This window comes from Centroberyx gerrardi, chromosome 21 (genome assembly GCF_048128805.1).
Source record: "Centroberyx gerrardi isolate f3 chromosome 21, fCenGer3.hap1.cur.20231027, whole genome shotgun sequence".
Lineage (NCBI taxonomy): Eukaryota > Metazoa > Chordata > Actinopteri > Beryciformes > Berycidae > Centroberyx > Centroberyx gerrardi.
In genome coordinates, this window is record NC_136017.1 from 10,691,064 (window position 1) to 10,705,664 (window position 14,601).

At 42.0% G+C, this 14,601-nt stretch overlaps 3 protein-coding genes across 5 annotated transcripts; all 3 read right to left on the reverse strand.

Annotated features, from left to right (window-relative positions):
- Positions 1-47: 47 nt before the first annotated feature.
- On the reverse strand, positions 48-3,197 carry LOC139914678 (claudin-10-like). Of its 3 annotated transcripts, XR_011784785.2 has the most exons (8): positions 3,105-3,197; positions 2,609-2,726; positions 1,456-1,595; positions 1,101-1,262; positions 910-997; positions 711-818; positions 332-557; positions 48-110 (listed from the first exon to the last, which is right to left on the reverse strand). XR_011784785.2 is itself a non-coding variant. In XM_071903047.2 (7 exons), the coding sequence occupies exons 2-7, from the start codon at positions 2,698-2,700 to the stop codon at positions 386-388; spliced, it is 762 nt and encodes a 253-aa protein (XP_071759148.2). In that variant the 5' UTR covers positions 2,701-2,726; positions 3,105-3,197; the 3' UTR covers positions 125-385. The 3 variants fall into 3 exon arrangements, 2 of the variants coding, with proteins under 2 accessions (XP_071759148.2, XP_078147251.1); XM_071903047.2 differs by lacking the exon at positions 48-110 and having other exon boundaries at positions 125-557; XM_078291125.1 differs by lacking the exon at positions 48-110 and having other exon boundaries at positions 125-557; positions 2,609-2,723; positions 3,105-3,194.
- A 320-nt stretch (positions 3,198-3,517) lies between these two features.
- Positions 3,518-7,523, reverse strand: cldn10e (claudin 10e). The gene is made up of 5 exons (XM_071903028.2): positions 6,926-7,523; positions 6,075-6,236; positions 5,550-5,631; positions 5,313-5,426; positions 3,518-4,086 (listed from the first exon to the last, which is right to left on the reverse strand). Exons 1-5 carry the CDS (start codon positions 7,155-7,157, stop codon positions 3,660-3,662), a joined length of 1,017 nt encoding a protein of 338 aa, XP_071759129.1. The 5' UTR covers positions 7,158-7,523; the 3' UTR covers positions 3,518-3,659.
- A 3,649-nt stretch (positions 7,524-11,172) lies between these two features.
- Positions 11,173-14,156, reverse strand: cldn10a (claudin 10a). The gene is made up of 5 exons (XM_071903040.1): positions 13,937-14,156; positions 13,076-13,237; positions 12,846-12,927; positions 12,270-12,378; positions 11,173-11,295 (listed from the first exon to the last, which is right to left on the reverse strand). The coding sequence occupies exons 1-5, from the start codon at positions 14,154-14,156 to the stop codon at positions 11,173-11,175; spliced, it is 696 nt and encodes a 231-aa protein (XP_071759141.1).
- Positions 14,157-14,601: the final 445 nt, after the last annotated feature.

Here is a 14,601-nt window from a genome sequence, read left to right on the forward strand (position 1 = left end):
GGATTACATCAGAGCTTATCTTTTAGACAGTTTTGCCACGTAAGCATCTCTTGTTTTCCCAGGACTCAGGGGAAACGCTGCCACGGATGGAGTCTTGCTGGTTTTTGCTTCTGTTGTAGTAAAAACACACAAACAACTACACCATACAGTCATGTCAGTTCCTCTTTGTTTTTGGTAGAGTTAGAAATATAATGACAGAGAGGATGGAAAAGTAAAGAGTGACATTAACAGTTTCATCATTATTTATTATTTACTATTCATCCCTGAGGGGACCCTATTTTGGACAAGAGACTATAATACGTTTTAAATATGCAAACCAGTAGACACATACTTGCTATTATATGTGGCAGCATGAACTGAAACTATATGATGTAATATTGCCGTGTTACACAATCACAATATTGCTGATAGCCATCTTGTAGGGAGAGAAGTTGTTGGCGCCATTTGCCCTTATTGACTGTGAACATTGTCCATAGAGGCTGTTCTTTCCTCTGGAAGCTCCTTTGTCTCTGATGAAGGGAACCATGGGATTTCTGGAGCAGGTAGAGTACTCTCTCCTGCAAATAACACATATAATGTATTTTTGAGTCTTTGGTAAGTCTACTTCTACTTTCTTTGCAAATACTGAATACTAGTTTAATTTTCAAATCTCCAGGCACATCAGAGTATGTTGAAATAATAGTTGAGACATTTAAAGTTAAGTAACAAACCTTTTTGGATGGGTTACTCTGCATGCAGTGGCACACTGAAGTGTACAACCAAGTAAAATGAGGAAACTCCCCACCAGCCCAAGGTAGAGGGGTGTTCCAATATCATATCTACAGAGATAATAACAGTTAAAATGGGCTACTGTCTTGCGTTCATTCACATTTACCTATTAATGAGGGGTTTTCAGAGATCAAATATTACCTCAGTTTCGATGGGTCTGCTTTGCCATGTAAAATGGCTGCAGCGACTCTGTTTATGTATAAACAATAACCAGCCATGTCTGAAACACCTGCATGAGGGAAAGCCAGTGACAGATGAGAAACGAGACAAACCAACTTGAAACTGCTTTCACAAAAGTTGAGGGTTCGTAAACGCTAACAAATCATACTCACAGCCAACCAAATGCAAAGCAGACGCTGTAATTAGCATCTTGTCGTTGGTTCTCTGGCCTCCACCGATGTATGTGCACTCCATCCCAAAAAATGTGAGCACTGTGCCTACCAACCCAAGGCCTAGGCCGATCATCAGGAGCCCCCGTACGGCCTGGATGTATGCTGGATAACGTACACACACACACAACTGATAAATCCATCCAAAAATGTGCCTTCGGTCATAACTTCATTCATTTATAAATTAAATCATCTCTAAGACAATAGTGCATTCTGTTCTTATTAAAATTCTTATTCTTAAGGAGCAATTTATAGACAGAATCAACAAGAACTAGAGATTGTTGGTCGGTGTACCCACATTTCACCACCCACAGCACCCCAAAGTCTACACAGTTGACCACAGCGGTGGAGTCTTCATAGCAGTCCTTCCACAGGTTGGACCAGTACCAGGCCGCCGTTACCACAGAGGAGCCCCCTTCTCCCCCCAGCTGGGCCACCCTCCAATAGACAAATACATAACATGAATGAAAACTGTAAATCACAGAGCTCACAGGGACTGGATGCTCCCTGAAAGGCAAATGAACACGATATAGACAGTGTGAGAGGCTTAAGTATTGTTTAATCTTATCAGATACTCTTTTGGCTCCCATATTCTATTGTCATTTACATATTCACCTCCTTTTGTCTTTATTGATTTGCACCAAGCCAAACCCTTCTATCATTTTGTTTTCTGGGCCCTCTTTGCCTACTACCATCAACACATAATACGTACATACATACATATTATAGTTTGGGATTTTTCATTGGTTTTTGTTTTTATATTGTTTTCCATTTTTATTTAAATTTCAGTTTATGTTTAGTTAGTTTTCAGTGTGGGTGTGATAGTTTTAGTTTAGCTTTAATTTAGTTTCAGCTCTAGTTTTAGTATAGTTGATAGGAGTGGTATCTTTTTGTTGTACAGTTTGTTGTAATTATGGTAGTAACAGTTGTCTTGTTGTAATTGGTAATTCTAATTTTACATGTTTAACTTTGACTGTTTTGTATTGATATTTTAAAATGGACCCCAGGAAGACTAGTCTGTCGCTTGTGCGTCGACTAATGGGGATCCACAATAAACAATAAAGGTGTAATGATAGAAGAATATTGTGTAATAAAAACAATAAATCAGAAATTCTTTTAAAAATGGATTTACCTTTTTCCAAATTTGTTTGGAAAAATGGGACCACGTTGGGACCCCTTCAAAATGCTCCACCTAAAATGTGCTTTTTTACCCTGCACAAAGACTAAAAAACAAAAACTAAAAACATTTGTATTTCAGTTTACGACAATGTTTTTTAACACCTAGTTTTCATCTTAGTTTTTGCTTTAGTTTAATAATAACCTTGATATAGAAAGTACAATTAGATCAATTAGAAAGTACAATTAGATTCCACCAACCAAAAATGTGTCTCCCACAGTCTGTGTTCATTGCTCCAGTTATAATTTGGTCTCCCTTACTCTTATTTGCCTACCTCCAGTGGTCCATGGCGAGGGTGCTGGCCACCAAGCCCCAGCCCAGTATGGACACCAGCAGGCCCAGGATCTGAGCCAGTCTCCTCCACATCCCACCACAGCCTTTACTGCAAGCTACTATTGAGTAATGTTAATGTTAGTTAACTTGTGAAGTACAAGTTACTAAGCTTGCCAGACCAAGGGAAAATAATAGCTGAATACATTTTGAATACTTGAAAAACACTGGAGTAATTTATTTTATCAGGCAAAAAGTGTGTTTACTTTTCAGGCTGTATCAGTGTCTGGAATAGATATTAAAAAAACTGTGTTTTATATAATATATAAACAACCTCAAAGCTATATGAAACAATATTTCATATATTATGTATTTGAAAGCATATTTAATTATACTTTTGTCCATGTCTTTTTAGCTGTCGTAACAGTGAGATAGCCTGAATTCAGCTGGAAAAGCAAAGCCACTAATGTCAGATATGAAGGTCACTAATGCCACCCTACCTTGCAAAGGAAGTATTCCACACGTAATTAAAGTGATAAAATCTGCAAGGATTTTGCTTCAATAGAAAGCTGTGGAGTGCCAGTCTTCTTACTGCTGCTGCTCATGTGGTTTTGTATAAAGGTTTGAATGATAGCAGCAAAACAGACGCTGTTTACTGTCAACCAGACCTGATTAGCCTGTGAGGTTTTTGTTTTTTGTTGTCTAAAACCCCACATAAAGCCTGACAATCCTAATAGAAAGCTTTGATATATATTGAAATTCTATATTATTTTGTTAAATGGGCATGAATATGTATTTTGATTGTCTTATAGTGTGAGTGCGCTATTGATGATACACAACATGCACAACAAGCAACAGAAAATGGAAGCAAATGGATTCAGTGAAAAAGATTTTTTAAAACAAAACAGAGGGGTTTGTCAGACAATTTTTATTAATAAAAATACACACCACTATATTTGCTTTTGCCACAGTTTCATAACTTGAACAGAAGCATCAGCCCACTTGTCCATCACATCCATTAGCATTTGTGCCCCATAGAATCAGTCAGATTTATATCATATATAGGAGTTTTTGATGAACGGTTCAGTCTCACTCCTCGACCTGCTTGACAGAGAGGAGAGCGTCCGACTGCTGCCGCTGCTCCTCGACTCAGAGCGACTTGACCTGCTCGACCTGGACGAGCGGCCAGACTCCGACCCCGACCCCGACCGCGACCCCCCTGACCCCGACCCCGACCCTGCAGACAGACCAGACTTGGAGCTTCGCCCCGACTTTGATGACCGCTCCGACTTGGCCGAGCGTCCGGATCTGGACGAGCGTTCGGACCTCGAGGAGATGCCGGACACTTCCGAGGGTGCGGACTTGGACGACAGCTCGGAGACGGATGACACTTTGGTCTTGGAGGTGATCCCTGACACAGTGGATAGAGCTGTGGTGGACTTGGCCTGCTCCGTGTCAGGGAGCGCAGCAATGACAATTGTCCTGGGGAGAGACACACATTATTATCCAAATGGGGATAGGCTGCTGAGATGCTGTGGGGTGGGGGGCCCAGGGTAGGAGGTACCTGGGCCCCTGGTGCTGGGGGTGGGGGCCATAGAAGCGGTCATATAAAAAGAAACATTAACCCCCCTTTATTTAAAATGGCAGCAATCAGTTCTCAATCAATTCTCAATCAGTTATAGGCTTGATAATTCCATGATTTAGCTCCAACCATGGGGAGGCCTACACCAAAACTGTTGTAGTTACATTCAATAGCGCTGCAGATCCAAGTAGAATGTATCCACCAAAAAAAAAAACAACAATACACCCAGACGGTCGTCAAGCTTCACAGAGTTAGTTGCACAATGATTAGCTGAAGTATCACTTGGATGCCAAGACAGCTGACAGATGCTGCTGACAGATGAAGTGTAAAGTGAAGTTGCCAACACAGTTGTCAATCAAACTATGCGTTTGACCTAAGGGAGATCAATTTGTTATTTATTGCATTGTTGCATCATTTCCTCTGCCCAGGAGGTTATGTTTTCACCCCTATTAGTTTGGTTGTTTGTCTGTCTGTCAGCAGGATATCTCAGAAACTTATGAAAGGTTTTTCATGAAATTTGGCAGACTGATAGGCCTTGGGCAAAGGAACAATTGATTCGATTTTGGCGGTGATCTGGATCTGAGATTTCCCCCATTAAACCATTATTGTTTTTTAGCTATAACTATGAAACCAGCAGAGATACAGACTTGATTCCAAATCCTACAGGTATGTTTACAGGGTCAAGGAATCAATTTAATTTAAAATGAAAGTCACAGGAATGATGTCGGTGTAACAGCAAGTTGGAGAATTTGTCAGCGTCTGTTTGCGCTCTCCGATTGTTTTCTGGTGTTAAAATGGCCTGCAGCCACAGTCTGCAGGCTTTCTCTTTCTTTCCTTCTCTATACACTTCTAACCCTTATTTAACCAGGCGAGCTGTGAAAGAACACACTGTGATTTGTTTACAGCAACGGCCTCGGGGGTAAGTTGCATGGGGGTGTGGGAGGTTTCCCACAATGCACATTTGCACACCCACACCTGGGAGCTCCGCTTAGTGGTGCAGTGTCTGGCTTCAGGGCAGTTCAGTGGTATTTACCTAGGAAGTGGGGACTGTTACTCATTCACTCCCTCCACCCGAACCACCCACCTGCAACAACAACATACTAATGTTGCCAAAGGCTGTACTCACGTGTCTTCCCCTCCACAAAGCGGCTTACACACTGACCACAGGTAGAAGAAACCGCCGGTCATGTGAAAGGCAGAACCCACCCAGCCCAGGAACAGAGGGGTGCCAAGGTCAAACCTGTTGGTGCAGAGAGAGAGAGAGAGAGCATGAGATGGAGGTTTATAGATTGCTGTTATATAAAAACATTTATTTTACTGACACTGGTTTTGATGTAAACGGCATCTAACCACACTAACTTACTTCAGTCCATCAAAGTTGGGGTTGAAGTATTCTCCTGAGACATACTGCGCATAAACAGCATACCCAGATGTGGACAGCAAACCTGAAGTCAATGTGAAAATCATATTGAAAGAGACATGAAAATTTAAAGCCGCGTTAAAATCAGTGCAGCTTTAATAATCCCTGTATGGAAATGAGTTCATTTCAGCTGCAAACAATAGGATACAGACAAGAATGCAACAAAGAAATAGAGCATAGCAAAGATGATGAATGCAACAAAAAGAACAAATTGAATCACACACAATTCAAACATATTCTCATTATCAGATTTACAGATGGAAGTAATAGATGTGCAGGAATGTGTTCAGAAATACAGTATATGCTGGCTCATGCAGAGATATGTACAGCAATATGTGCCGGTCATTTGCATAAACACAGATCAGATTGCGCCTAGCAGGGCAGATGTACAGTGCAGATACTTTACCTGCACACAGTTAGTTTATACATGCATCAGCTCTTTCCTGCTGACTGAAATGAGACATTTACCGCTGATTATGTGGCACCATCCCCCGCTGTAGATCTTCCTGTACTTTGGCTTGTCTTTACCCCCGATGAAGGTGCACTCCATCCCCATGAGACTCAGCACAAACCCCAGCATGCCGAGGGACAGAGCTGACATCAGCAGGCCTCGCACGATCTGGATGTGGCCTGTGGTCCAAAAGGCAGACACAATTAGAGTAGAAGGCAGAGGTGTGACCAAGTCAACTTTGCTCGAGTCCCAAGTCTTGAGGCACAAGTCTCAAGTCAAGTCCCAAGTCTAAATGTAGATTACCAAGTCAAGTCCAAGTCAAGTCCATGTCACTAGTGTCAAGTCTCAAGTCTAAATGTAGAACAGCAAGTCAAGTCAGAACAAATCAAGAGTCCAGTATCAATTTAATATCTTAAAGAAAACTAAATATCTAGGACTTTTCAATGCAATATGGTTTTAATAGGATAAAAACTTGGTAAGAGCATCATGAGTTTGATTTCTATAATCAGTTTCAACTTCAATAAATTCAATCATTTCATACAAATTCAGAAAACAGAATTTAAATTCAGTCGTCTGGTGGAACAAATCTCATCACTTTCAATCTAAGTCATTTACACAAACACAAGATCTTTTGTCAAGACTTTAGAAACCTTTTCAAGTCATCAAAGTACAAGTCAAAGTCAAGTCCCAAGTCACCAGAACCCAAGTCAAGTCTCAAATATTCTCTTCATGCATCAAGTCAAGTCTCAAGCAATTAAAAGTGTGAGTCCCCACCTCTGGTAGAAGGTTATGAGTACATTACAATAGCCCAAACCTCCATGTGTGACCCTTATATGCCATATTTTGATTTTGATTTTGTCTCACCCACCCTCCACAGACCAGAGCACAGGGAAGTCGTAGCAGTTGGTGACGGCGGTGGAGTCTGTAAAACAGGCCCTCCACAGGCTGGACCAGTACCAGGCCACCTTGATGATGGAGGAGCCCCCCATGCCGCCGATGGAGGTGATCTTCCAGCCCTCCATGGCCATGGTGCAGGCCACGAAGATCCAGCCCAGCACCGTCATCAGGAAGGCCCAGATCTGGACCACACGGATCTTCATCGCTGAGCGGAGATCTGATCTATCTCGTCTGCTTCTTGGATCCAAGGAAGATCTTGTGGTGGGTTCTTTTCTTGCTCTTCTATTTCTATCCTCTTCTGAAGCACTTTGATCACTCAAATCCACAATCCAATTTAGATGTTTTTTCTTTTCCTTTTTTTTTTTTTTTTGTGCTGTCGGATTGCAGATCCTTCGCTCATGCAAGGCCCATGCTCATTCTGAGTTGAATTACTGTTGCACCAAACAGCAAATGGATGTCGGTGCGTCCTGTTTCTCAACTGCCACTCTCAGAAATAGAGGGAGCAAGTGGCTCAGAGGGACGAGGCAGAGGCAAACCTGGAAATCCTGGCTTTCTCATGTTGCCGTGTTGTTTCCCAGGCCCTCCATGCGGGTGAGAGACAACAGTCGCTCAGGTTCCCAGGACCACGATGAAGAGATGTCATGTTAGGATCTGGACTGAAAGTGCTCACCTTAGCATTTATCTCGGATTACCAAAACAACTGGCTTCATGTCCTCACTCTGTCCCCAATGGACTGTTTGGGTTGTTATGTGCAGGCACAGCGGAAAGGAAACAACAGAAGGGAGATCTGTATACAGTATTAATCAATTTTATCACAATCCATAGCTCTCCTCCATGCTTCTTCTACACTGGATAGTCTATTAAGATATAATAAGCTTTCAATGATTTCACTTCGAGAAACCTGGCTCTTTAAATCCAGATAGCACTTCATAATATACATTAGCGCATTAATAACCTTCATTATGTTCCATAAAACAATGTAATAACATTGGTGCTGTGGCCTAAGCCTTAAAGCATCATCCCTTGACTTTGCCCCAGGCTATACGCTGGTTATTAACAATTTCACTGAGACCTTACTGTGCTGCGGGTCTCATAATTACAGCATATCGTCTTTGTGCTGTTATAATTAGACTTAAATCCGTGACTCTGAGGTTATTAGAGTCATGGGGAGTGATGAATGTTCATGGTGAGCTTGAAAGAAGTCCTCTTTGTTTTAAAGTCCTCTCGGCTTATGACAAAGTTATGGGTCGTAGTGGGGAGATATTGGAAATGATGGAATGCTGTGTGGCCCTCGTCTGCTTGGTGAGGCTGGCTGCTGTGTTAACAGCTTTAATTAGCGAAAGAATCTGAAAAAAGAACAAAGGAAAGCTTATGTGACCTAAACTGACCGGGCCTCTCTTCATTAAAGGATCGACAGCTTAAAATAGCTTTAGCAATAGCAATAAATATGTCAAAATCAGGAGAAAAATTTGCTCTAATGTTTGGCTGGTGCGGTCTCTCAGAGATTCAGGCCACAATTTGAGGTTTGACTTGGAGGCTGTGGAATGTTACATTTGTTTAGGTCTATCAAATATTAAAAGCATAAATATAAATGCGTAAATACTGCTCTCTGGTGGTGTGATTGCAGTAATGCACACAAACACTAATGGGAGGACTTTTGAATGGGAATTTTGGGGGAATTTAATGGCAGATTTAGAAATTTGCTATGAATATGCTATGTAAAAGTTTCAGTTTAGCTCATTTGTTTTAATTAATGATCATTCACTGCTGCCTCCCAAAGCCAGAAACAAGAAAAAAAAGGTTAATCCTATGTCATTCTGATGTACAGCTCCATGCAGAATGAACTGCAAAATCAAGAAAAGGTGACAGCATCCAAGATGGTTTTCTGCAGATCATGGTTCAAAGTCTGTAGCCTTTCTGCAACCATCTGTAAATCTGTCAGTAGTCATCATAGTGATAATTCGTTAACGTTGTGTAAGCATAATAAAGACACTCAATCTTTAATCTTCAATATGTTTCATTTATTGTATTGTTTTTTTGCCACTGTATTGACCCAATTTCCCAATAAAGATCAATAAAGTTAAATCGTATCTTCTCTATAAGAAGAAGATATGTGGGCATTGGACTGAGCATCACACAACAGTCTATTTTTTATTTTAGCAGTAGGATCTTTAAGAAATTCATATACTGTAAGAGTAATCTCACAGTAAAGAGATATACATTCAGGACATCTTAGAAAAGAATTGGCTGGATATCTAAAACATTGGGAAGAAATGTGTTTTCAAATTGTGCAGCCGCAGTGATTTCTAATTGTTCCCATGAGATATTATGAGATATTAAGGTGTAGCCAATGAGAACCATATATTCAGCAATTTCCATCCTGCAAATTTCTTTCAACAAAAAATAATTTAGGCACTGGTGATGCAACGCATGTCTGTGCTTTTATCATCCCTATATATAACCCAAACACAAGACAATACAATACAACCATTATATCAGAGACATTCTCTGGAGCCTCGGACACCTGACACTTGTTTACGGATGCGAGGCGCCGGAAAGCACAGGGTGCTGCTCTCTGCCAGCTGGTTCAAGTATCCAACCTCTGGGCCAAGAGGTTTTGCGTAACATAGGCTTGGGTTCCTATTGATCAGGAGGTGGAGATGGATGGCTGATAGGAGGGGAAACCTCCGGTCTGGTCTCCAAATCTGGATAGCCATCTCTGGGGTCAGGTGCGCCCCAGTGACCCTTGGAGGTCAGATCAGTCTGGACCATGGACCAGGGATCCATCTTTCTGTTTGAGAAATATTAACCAAATGAAACCCCACCCCTCTCTCTCTCTCGCTCTCTCTCTCTCTCTCTCTCACACACACACACACACACACACACACACACCCCACCCACCAACCCCCATCACCTCAATGCAACGTGCTCATTTCCTCAAGGAAAAGATTAACTGGAGTGACATCACAGCTACCCAGTTTTTAAAAAGTAATCCATTTCTTAGTTACTAACGTACTGAAATGCTCCAACACTGCATGCCTGTATTACTAATAATACAAAACATATTGCAAATTTCCATTAGATTAAAGAAGAAACTGCTTTAGAAGATGTTCCAAAAAACAAAAAATATTTGGGAAAAAATACAAAAATACATAACCATTGAATTTCCATTTTCTTTTTTCAACAAATGATTGGCACACTGTATGTTGTCTCACTCACATAAAAGATGAGCACAGGCAAAGGAAACATGGAATATGCTTTCACAACATAAATTTTTGCTACTTGTGTAACATCCTCTATTTTCAGGAAAGAAAAACTGTTTCAGAGAGCTAATACTAGAATCCTCTCTTAAGCAATGCTGGAAAAATTCGATTCCTATGAGATTTCTTGCAGATTTCTTGAGTTATTGACCCAAAGCTGCTGTACTAGGCAAGATTTCAGATCAGGTTAGGAGAAAGTTGATGAGAAAATGGTAGTATGATTATTATTATCCTGATTCTAAAATGTTAAGGTGTAACTGGTGTACAATCTTAGCCATATTGGCCCCAATTTGGCAATCCCACACTAATTTTAGAAGACATTTGTTCTCACATCCTTCTCAGACCATGCTGGTCTTGAAAAGTTGATGCCATTGCTCCATAAATCTGGAGACGGTTTTAGCGTCGCTCCACTTCATGCGAGACCTTCAGTAAAGGCCAACATGTTGAAGGTGACCGGAGAGTTTGAATGGTGTTTTGTGCCAAGTTGAATTTCCTGCTCCAAGAGAAAAACAAGCTTATCTGATGTATTTTGTTTATAGCCTATTGACAGAAGTGACCCAGTGACTAAACTTGTTAAAGGGGGAATCTACTTTTGCCCTGTCTCTTATCAGTTTCAAGGTCTTTTTGTGGTATTTTTAAAATTACATTGGTGGTTTATTATTAGCCTATATCACAATGTGTCCTGTTGCAAATCAGATGTAAAGACAGCAATAGATAAGCACAGTGATTATGGCCAGTGCTTGAAAGCCATAAAATATGTAAACGGTCGCATGAATTACACTTTCCAGCCATGAATCTCATAGGATTCAGTTCATGAAAGTGATTTGTGGTGAGGTTGTTGCGTGCTGTCTTGATCAGCCTCCTTCTTTGGCTTTTTTACTGGTGAAATAGTTTGTGGTGATCACATCGTGACAAAGTTCACAACCAGCTCATGTGACAAGGAGACAAGAGTCCGACGTCACACATAGGCATTCCTCCCAAACTGTCTGGACGCCTGCCGCGGCTCTTTGTGGAGGCTGCTGGCCGTCTTGCTGTGCTTGTTGCGTGCGGTCACAAGTGACGCCGCTCCACTGTAAGAGTACTCAGCTCTGCAAGGGGAAACAGGACGAGAAAGAAAAGGAAAAAAATGTCTGGTTTTGAGTCCTAAACAATAAAAACACACGCTTCTCTCTGCACTTCAGTCAAGCGCCCTTTGGGATTTGACTTAAATAGAACGAAGAATTGAAGAGCCACTCTGTATTCTTGATCAAAAGGTCTTTTGATGCAGGGTTGCAATGCTAAAATGATCTCTGTAGTATATGAATAAAACATGCCCAGCAATATCTAGTAGGTGAAACAGCCTTCTGAGTGGTTCCAATTACTTTCTACTTCTCTCACAACATCTTGATTGAGAGAATACATTTATGGACTCCATTTATGGAAAGCAGGATAATAAGACAAGAGAAAATGTGCAGTCCTTCATTCACTTTGTCCAAAAACTCCCTAAAGACTTGATCTCTGGAACCACATGATCAAATCCTGCCTCAGACTTTTCTCCTGTATCTTCTCGGCTCTCTGTTCCTGTCAGCTTTCTCTAAAGAAAATGGACTAAGGAGGGTTGCACCACCCACAAAAAGAAATAAAGGCAGTTGAAACCAGATCAAAAATGATGATCCAGGATGTCAACAACAAAAAAAATCCACAGAGAAGGTTTGCCTCCCTATAGGCGCCTCAGCCAAGGTGACTTTCCCTTACAAAAGGTCCTCGTAACCTGACTGCAACAAAGGAAACATTCAGCCATCATCATTCAAGTAACTAATCCAAATAACCATCATACAATTTTCCCTTAAGTCTTGTGATTATGAGACAAGATGTTGAGAGAGATTACTTTAAATGTCTCCATCACAGTTGAAGTAATTATTTAAATTGCCTGATTGAGCTGAAGATGGTAACTCCAAGCGCTTTACAGTCCGAACCAGATTTCTTCAAATCGGTCTGCCCTTGCTGTTGGTGACAGATGCGGGTACAGAGCACATAGTCAGCATCCAGAACATCCGTAAAACTACACAAACCAACTTGCCTGATGCTGAAGCCTTCCGACAGGGAGAGGCAGAAGACAAGTCCTCCCAGCATGCACAGCACAGATCCAGCCCAGCCAATAAAGAGAGCCGCTCCCAGCTCAAATCTAGAGGGTTGAAGCAAATGAAAGTAAAACGTATCACTTATTTGTAGGAATGGGACGATCTGCTTATCGCACGATACAATTCGATGCGTGATTTGGGGTTCACAATTTGATAAAACCACGATCTGGAGCCTGACTGTGCAGAATTATGTTTATTTCTGAGCCACAGATCTTTCTAGCGATGGCATTGGCTTGCTAGAATGTAAACATCAATTTAAAAATCTAATTACAAAGTGCAAATAATATAATTTCAATGGAGAGCTTGTGAAACGATTGATCAAGCCGTCTCATTTGTGATTACTGCAGCAGAATAAAATGCAGCTAATATTGAATTTAGATATATTGTCCCATCCCTACCTATTTGGTTATTTCATCTGAATTTGACATAACAAGCAGACACTATTGCTCATATTGTTTGCTTTTTTTGCCCTCTCATGAAACAAATCCTTCTTTTCATCCTGAATACTTACTTCTGAGCAACAAAGAGGGGGTCAAAGAAGTCAGTTGTGATCCTGTGAGCGTATATGGAGCATGCAGTCATGCAGCATAGTCCTGTAGAGAGAAACGTTTCCTGCTGATTATCCAAAAGACAGAGTGAAATCAAGTCACACAGCATCGATTGATTGCAACTCAAATGATGCATTTCCACTAAATCCAGTCACAGAGAAAGGTAAACAATGTTAGCGGGGCGGATTTTTACCACTGAGAATGAAGTGGAAGCCAGAGAGGACAGTCAGACGAGCTTTGGTGGTTTCTGAGCCTCCTATTTTCGTACACTTCATCCCTACTAGGGCGAGGATGGCACCGAAGAAACCCAGACACACTGCCGCTATCATCAGACCCCGGCAGACCTGGATATAGGCTTCATGAGAGAGAGAGAGAGAGAGACAGAGAGACAGAGAGAGAGAGAGCGAGAGAGATTTTAAACCAAAAGAACATAGCTTGGAGGGAAAGGAAATAATTTAAATTCTCTATTGACACGCCCTACAGTGCAACACCTACATGAAATACATTTTCTTTTATCACCAGCAGGTGACATTTTCTTTTTTCAACAACAACTGCAAGACTCCTCGAATTGCTTCAAGTCAGACACACTGAGAGAACTGAATCCACACGCAATACGTTTCCTTTTGTCACCGCCAAGTAACGGCAGGTGACATGTTTTCTTTGTCATCAACAGGTGACCTCCGCAAGACTGCATGACTTTCTCAAATTGCCTCAATCGGACACATTAGGAGAATTGTATCCACCCAGCTCGGCTTGTTCGCTGAAACATGCCTCTGGTGGCCTTTAGTTGTAAATGTGGTGGTTTGTGGCCCGTGGCCAGAGTCGCAAGAGGGAATATCAAGTTCCAAATGCATTTGTTTACAATGGCAGTCATTCATCCAAAGAAAACAGGTGTTCAAGATTTTGGGGGCATCAGTGCTTAGGTCAGACAGAGACACAGTTGCGCAGAAACACACACATAAATACATGCATAACACACGCAAATGCTGCGTTGCTCTTTCTCTCTCTGCTGTCTGACCCCTGCAAACACAACAACAACAGTCATTGAACTCACCGTCCAGAGCCAGCATGGAGGGGAAGTCCTTGCAGTTGGAGACGCCAGTGGAGTCGGTCACACAGGTTTTCCACAGGTTGGACCAGAAGGTGGCTGTGGTGATGACCGTCCCGTCCACAGAGGACACCTTCCAGTAGTCCGTCGGCAGGGTGGAGGACACCAGGATCCAGCCTGAGATGGTCAGGAGAAAGGCAACGATCTCAGTCGCCATGTTGCCCATTTTTCCCTCGGTCTCCTCTGGCCTGGTGACTCCGGTTTGGCAGGGTAGAGACTTTGGATGTGCTCTCTCTCCCTCTCTCTCTCTCTCTCTCTCTCTTTCTCTGTCTCTCTCTATGGTCAGAGATGTTAAGGATCCAGAGACCAGAGGAGAAGAGGAGGTGGGAGGGTTGGTGCAGGCCAGGTGCGTCAGTCTTGGCAGTTCTGCTGTGATGGCAGGCAGACTTTGCTTCTGTCCGCGTCCAGGTTCCCACACCTGTCGGCCAATACCCTTAGTTAATTCAGTGACGCACACTCGCACACACACAATCACTTTCTGTCATACTCTGAGTGTGTGGGTGTGTGCATTGTGTGGGTGGGTGGGTGCACAACTCAATTCCCATCACTCCACACAATATGCATTTGGGGTCTGCAAGGGGATCTGCAGGAGGAGGAGAAGTAATTGAAAG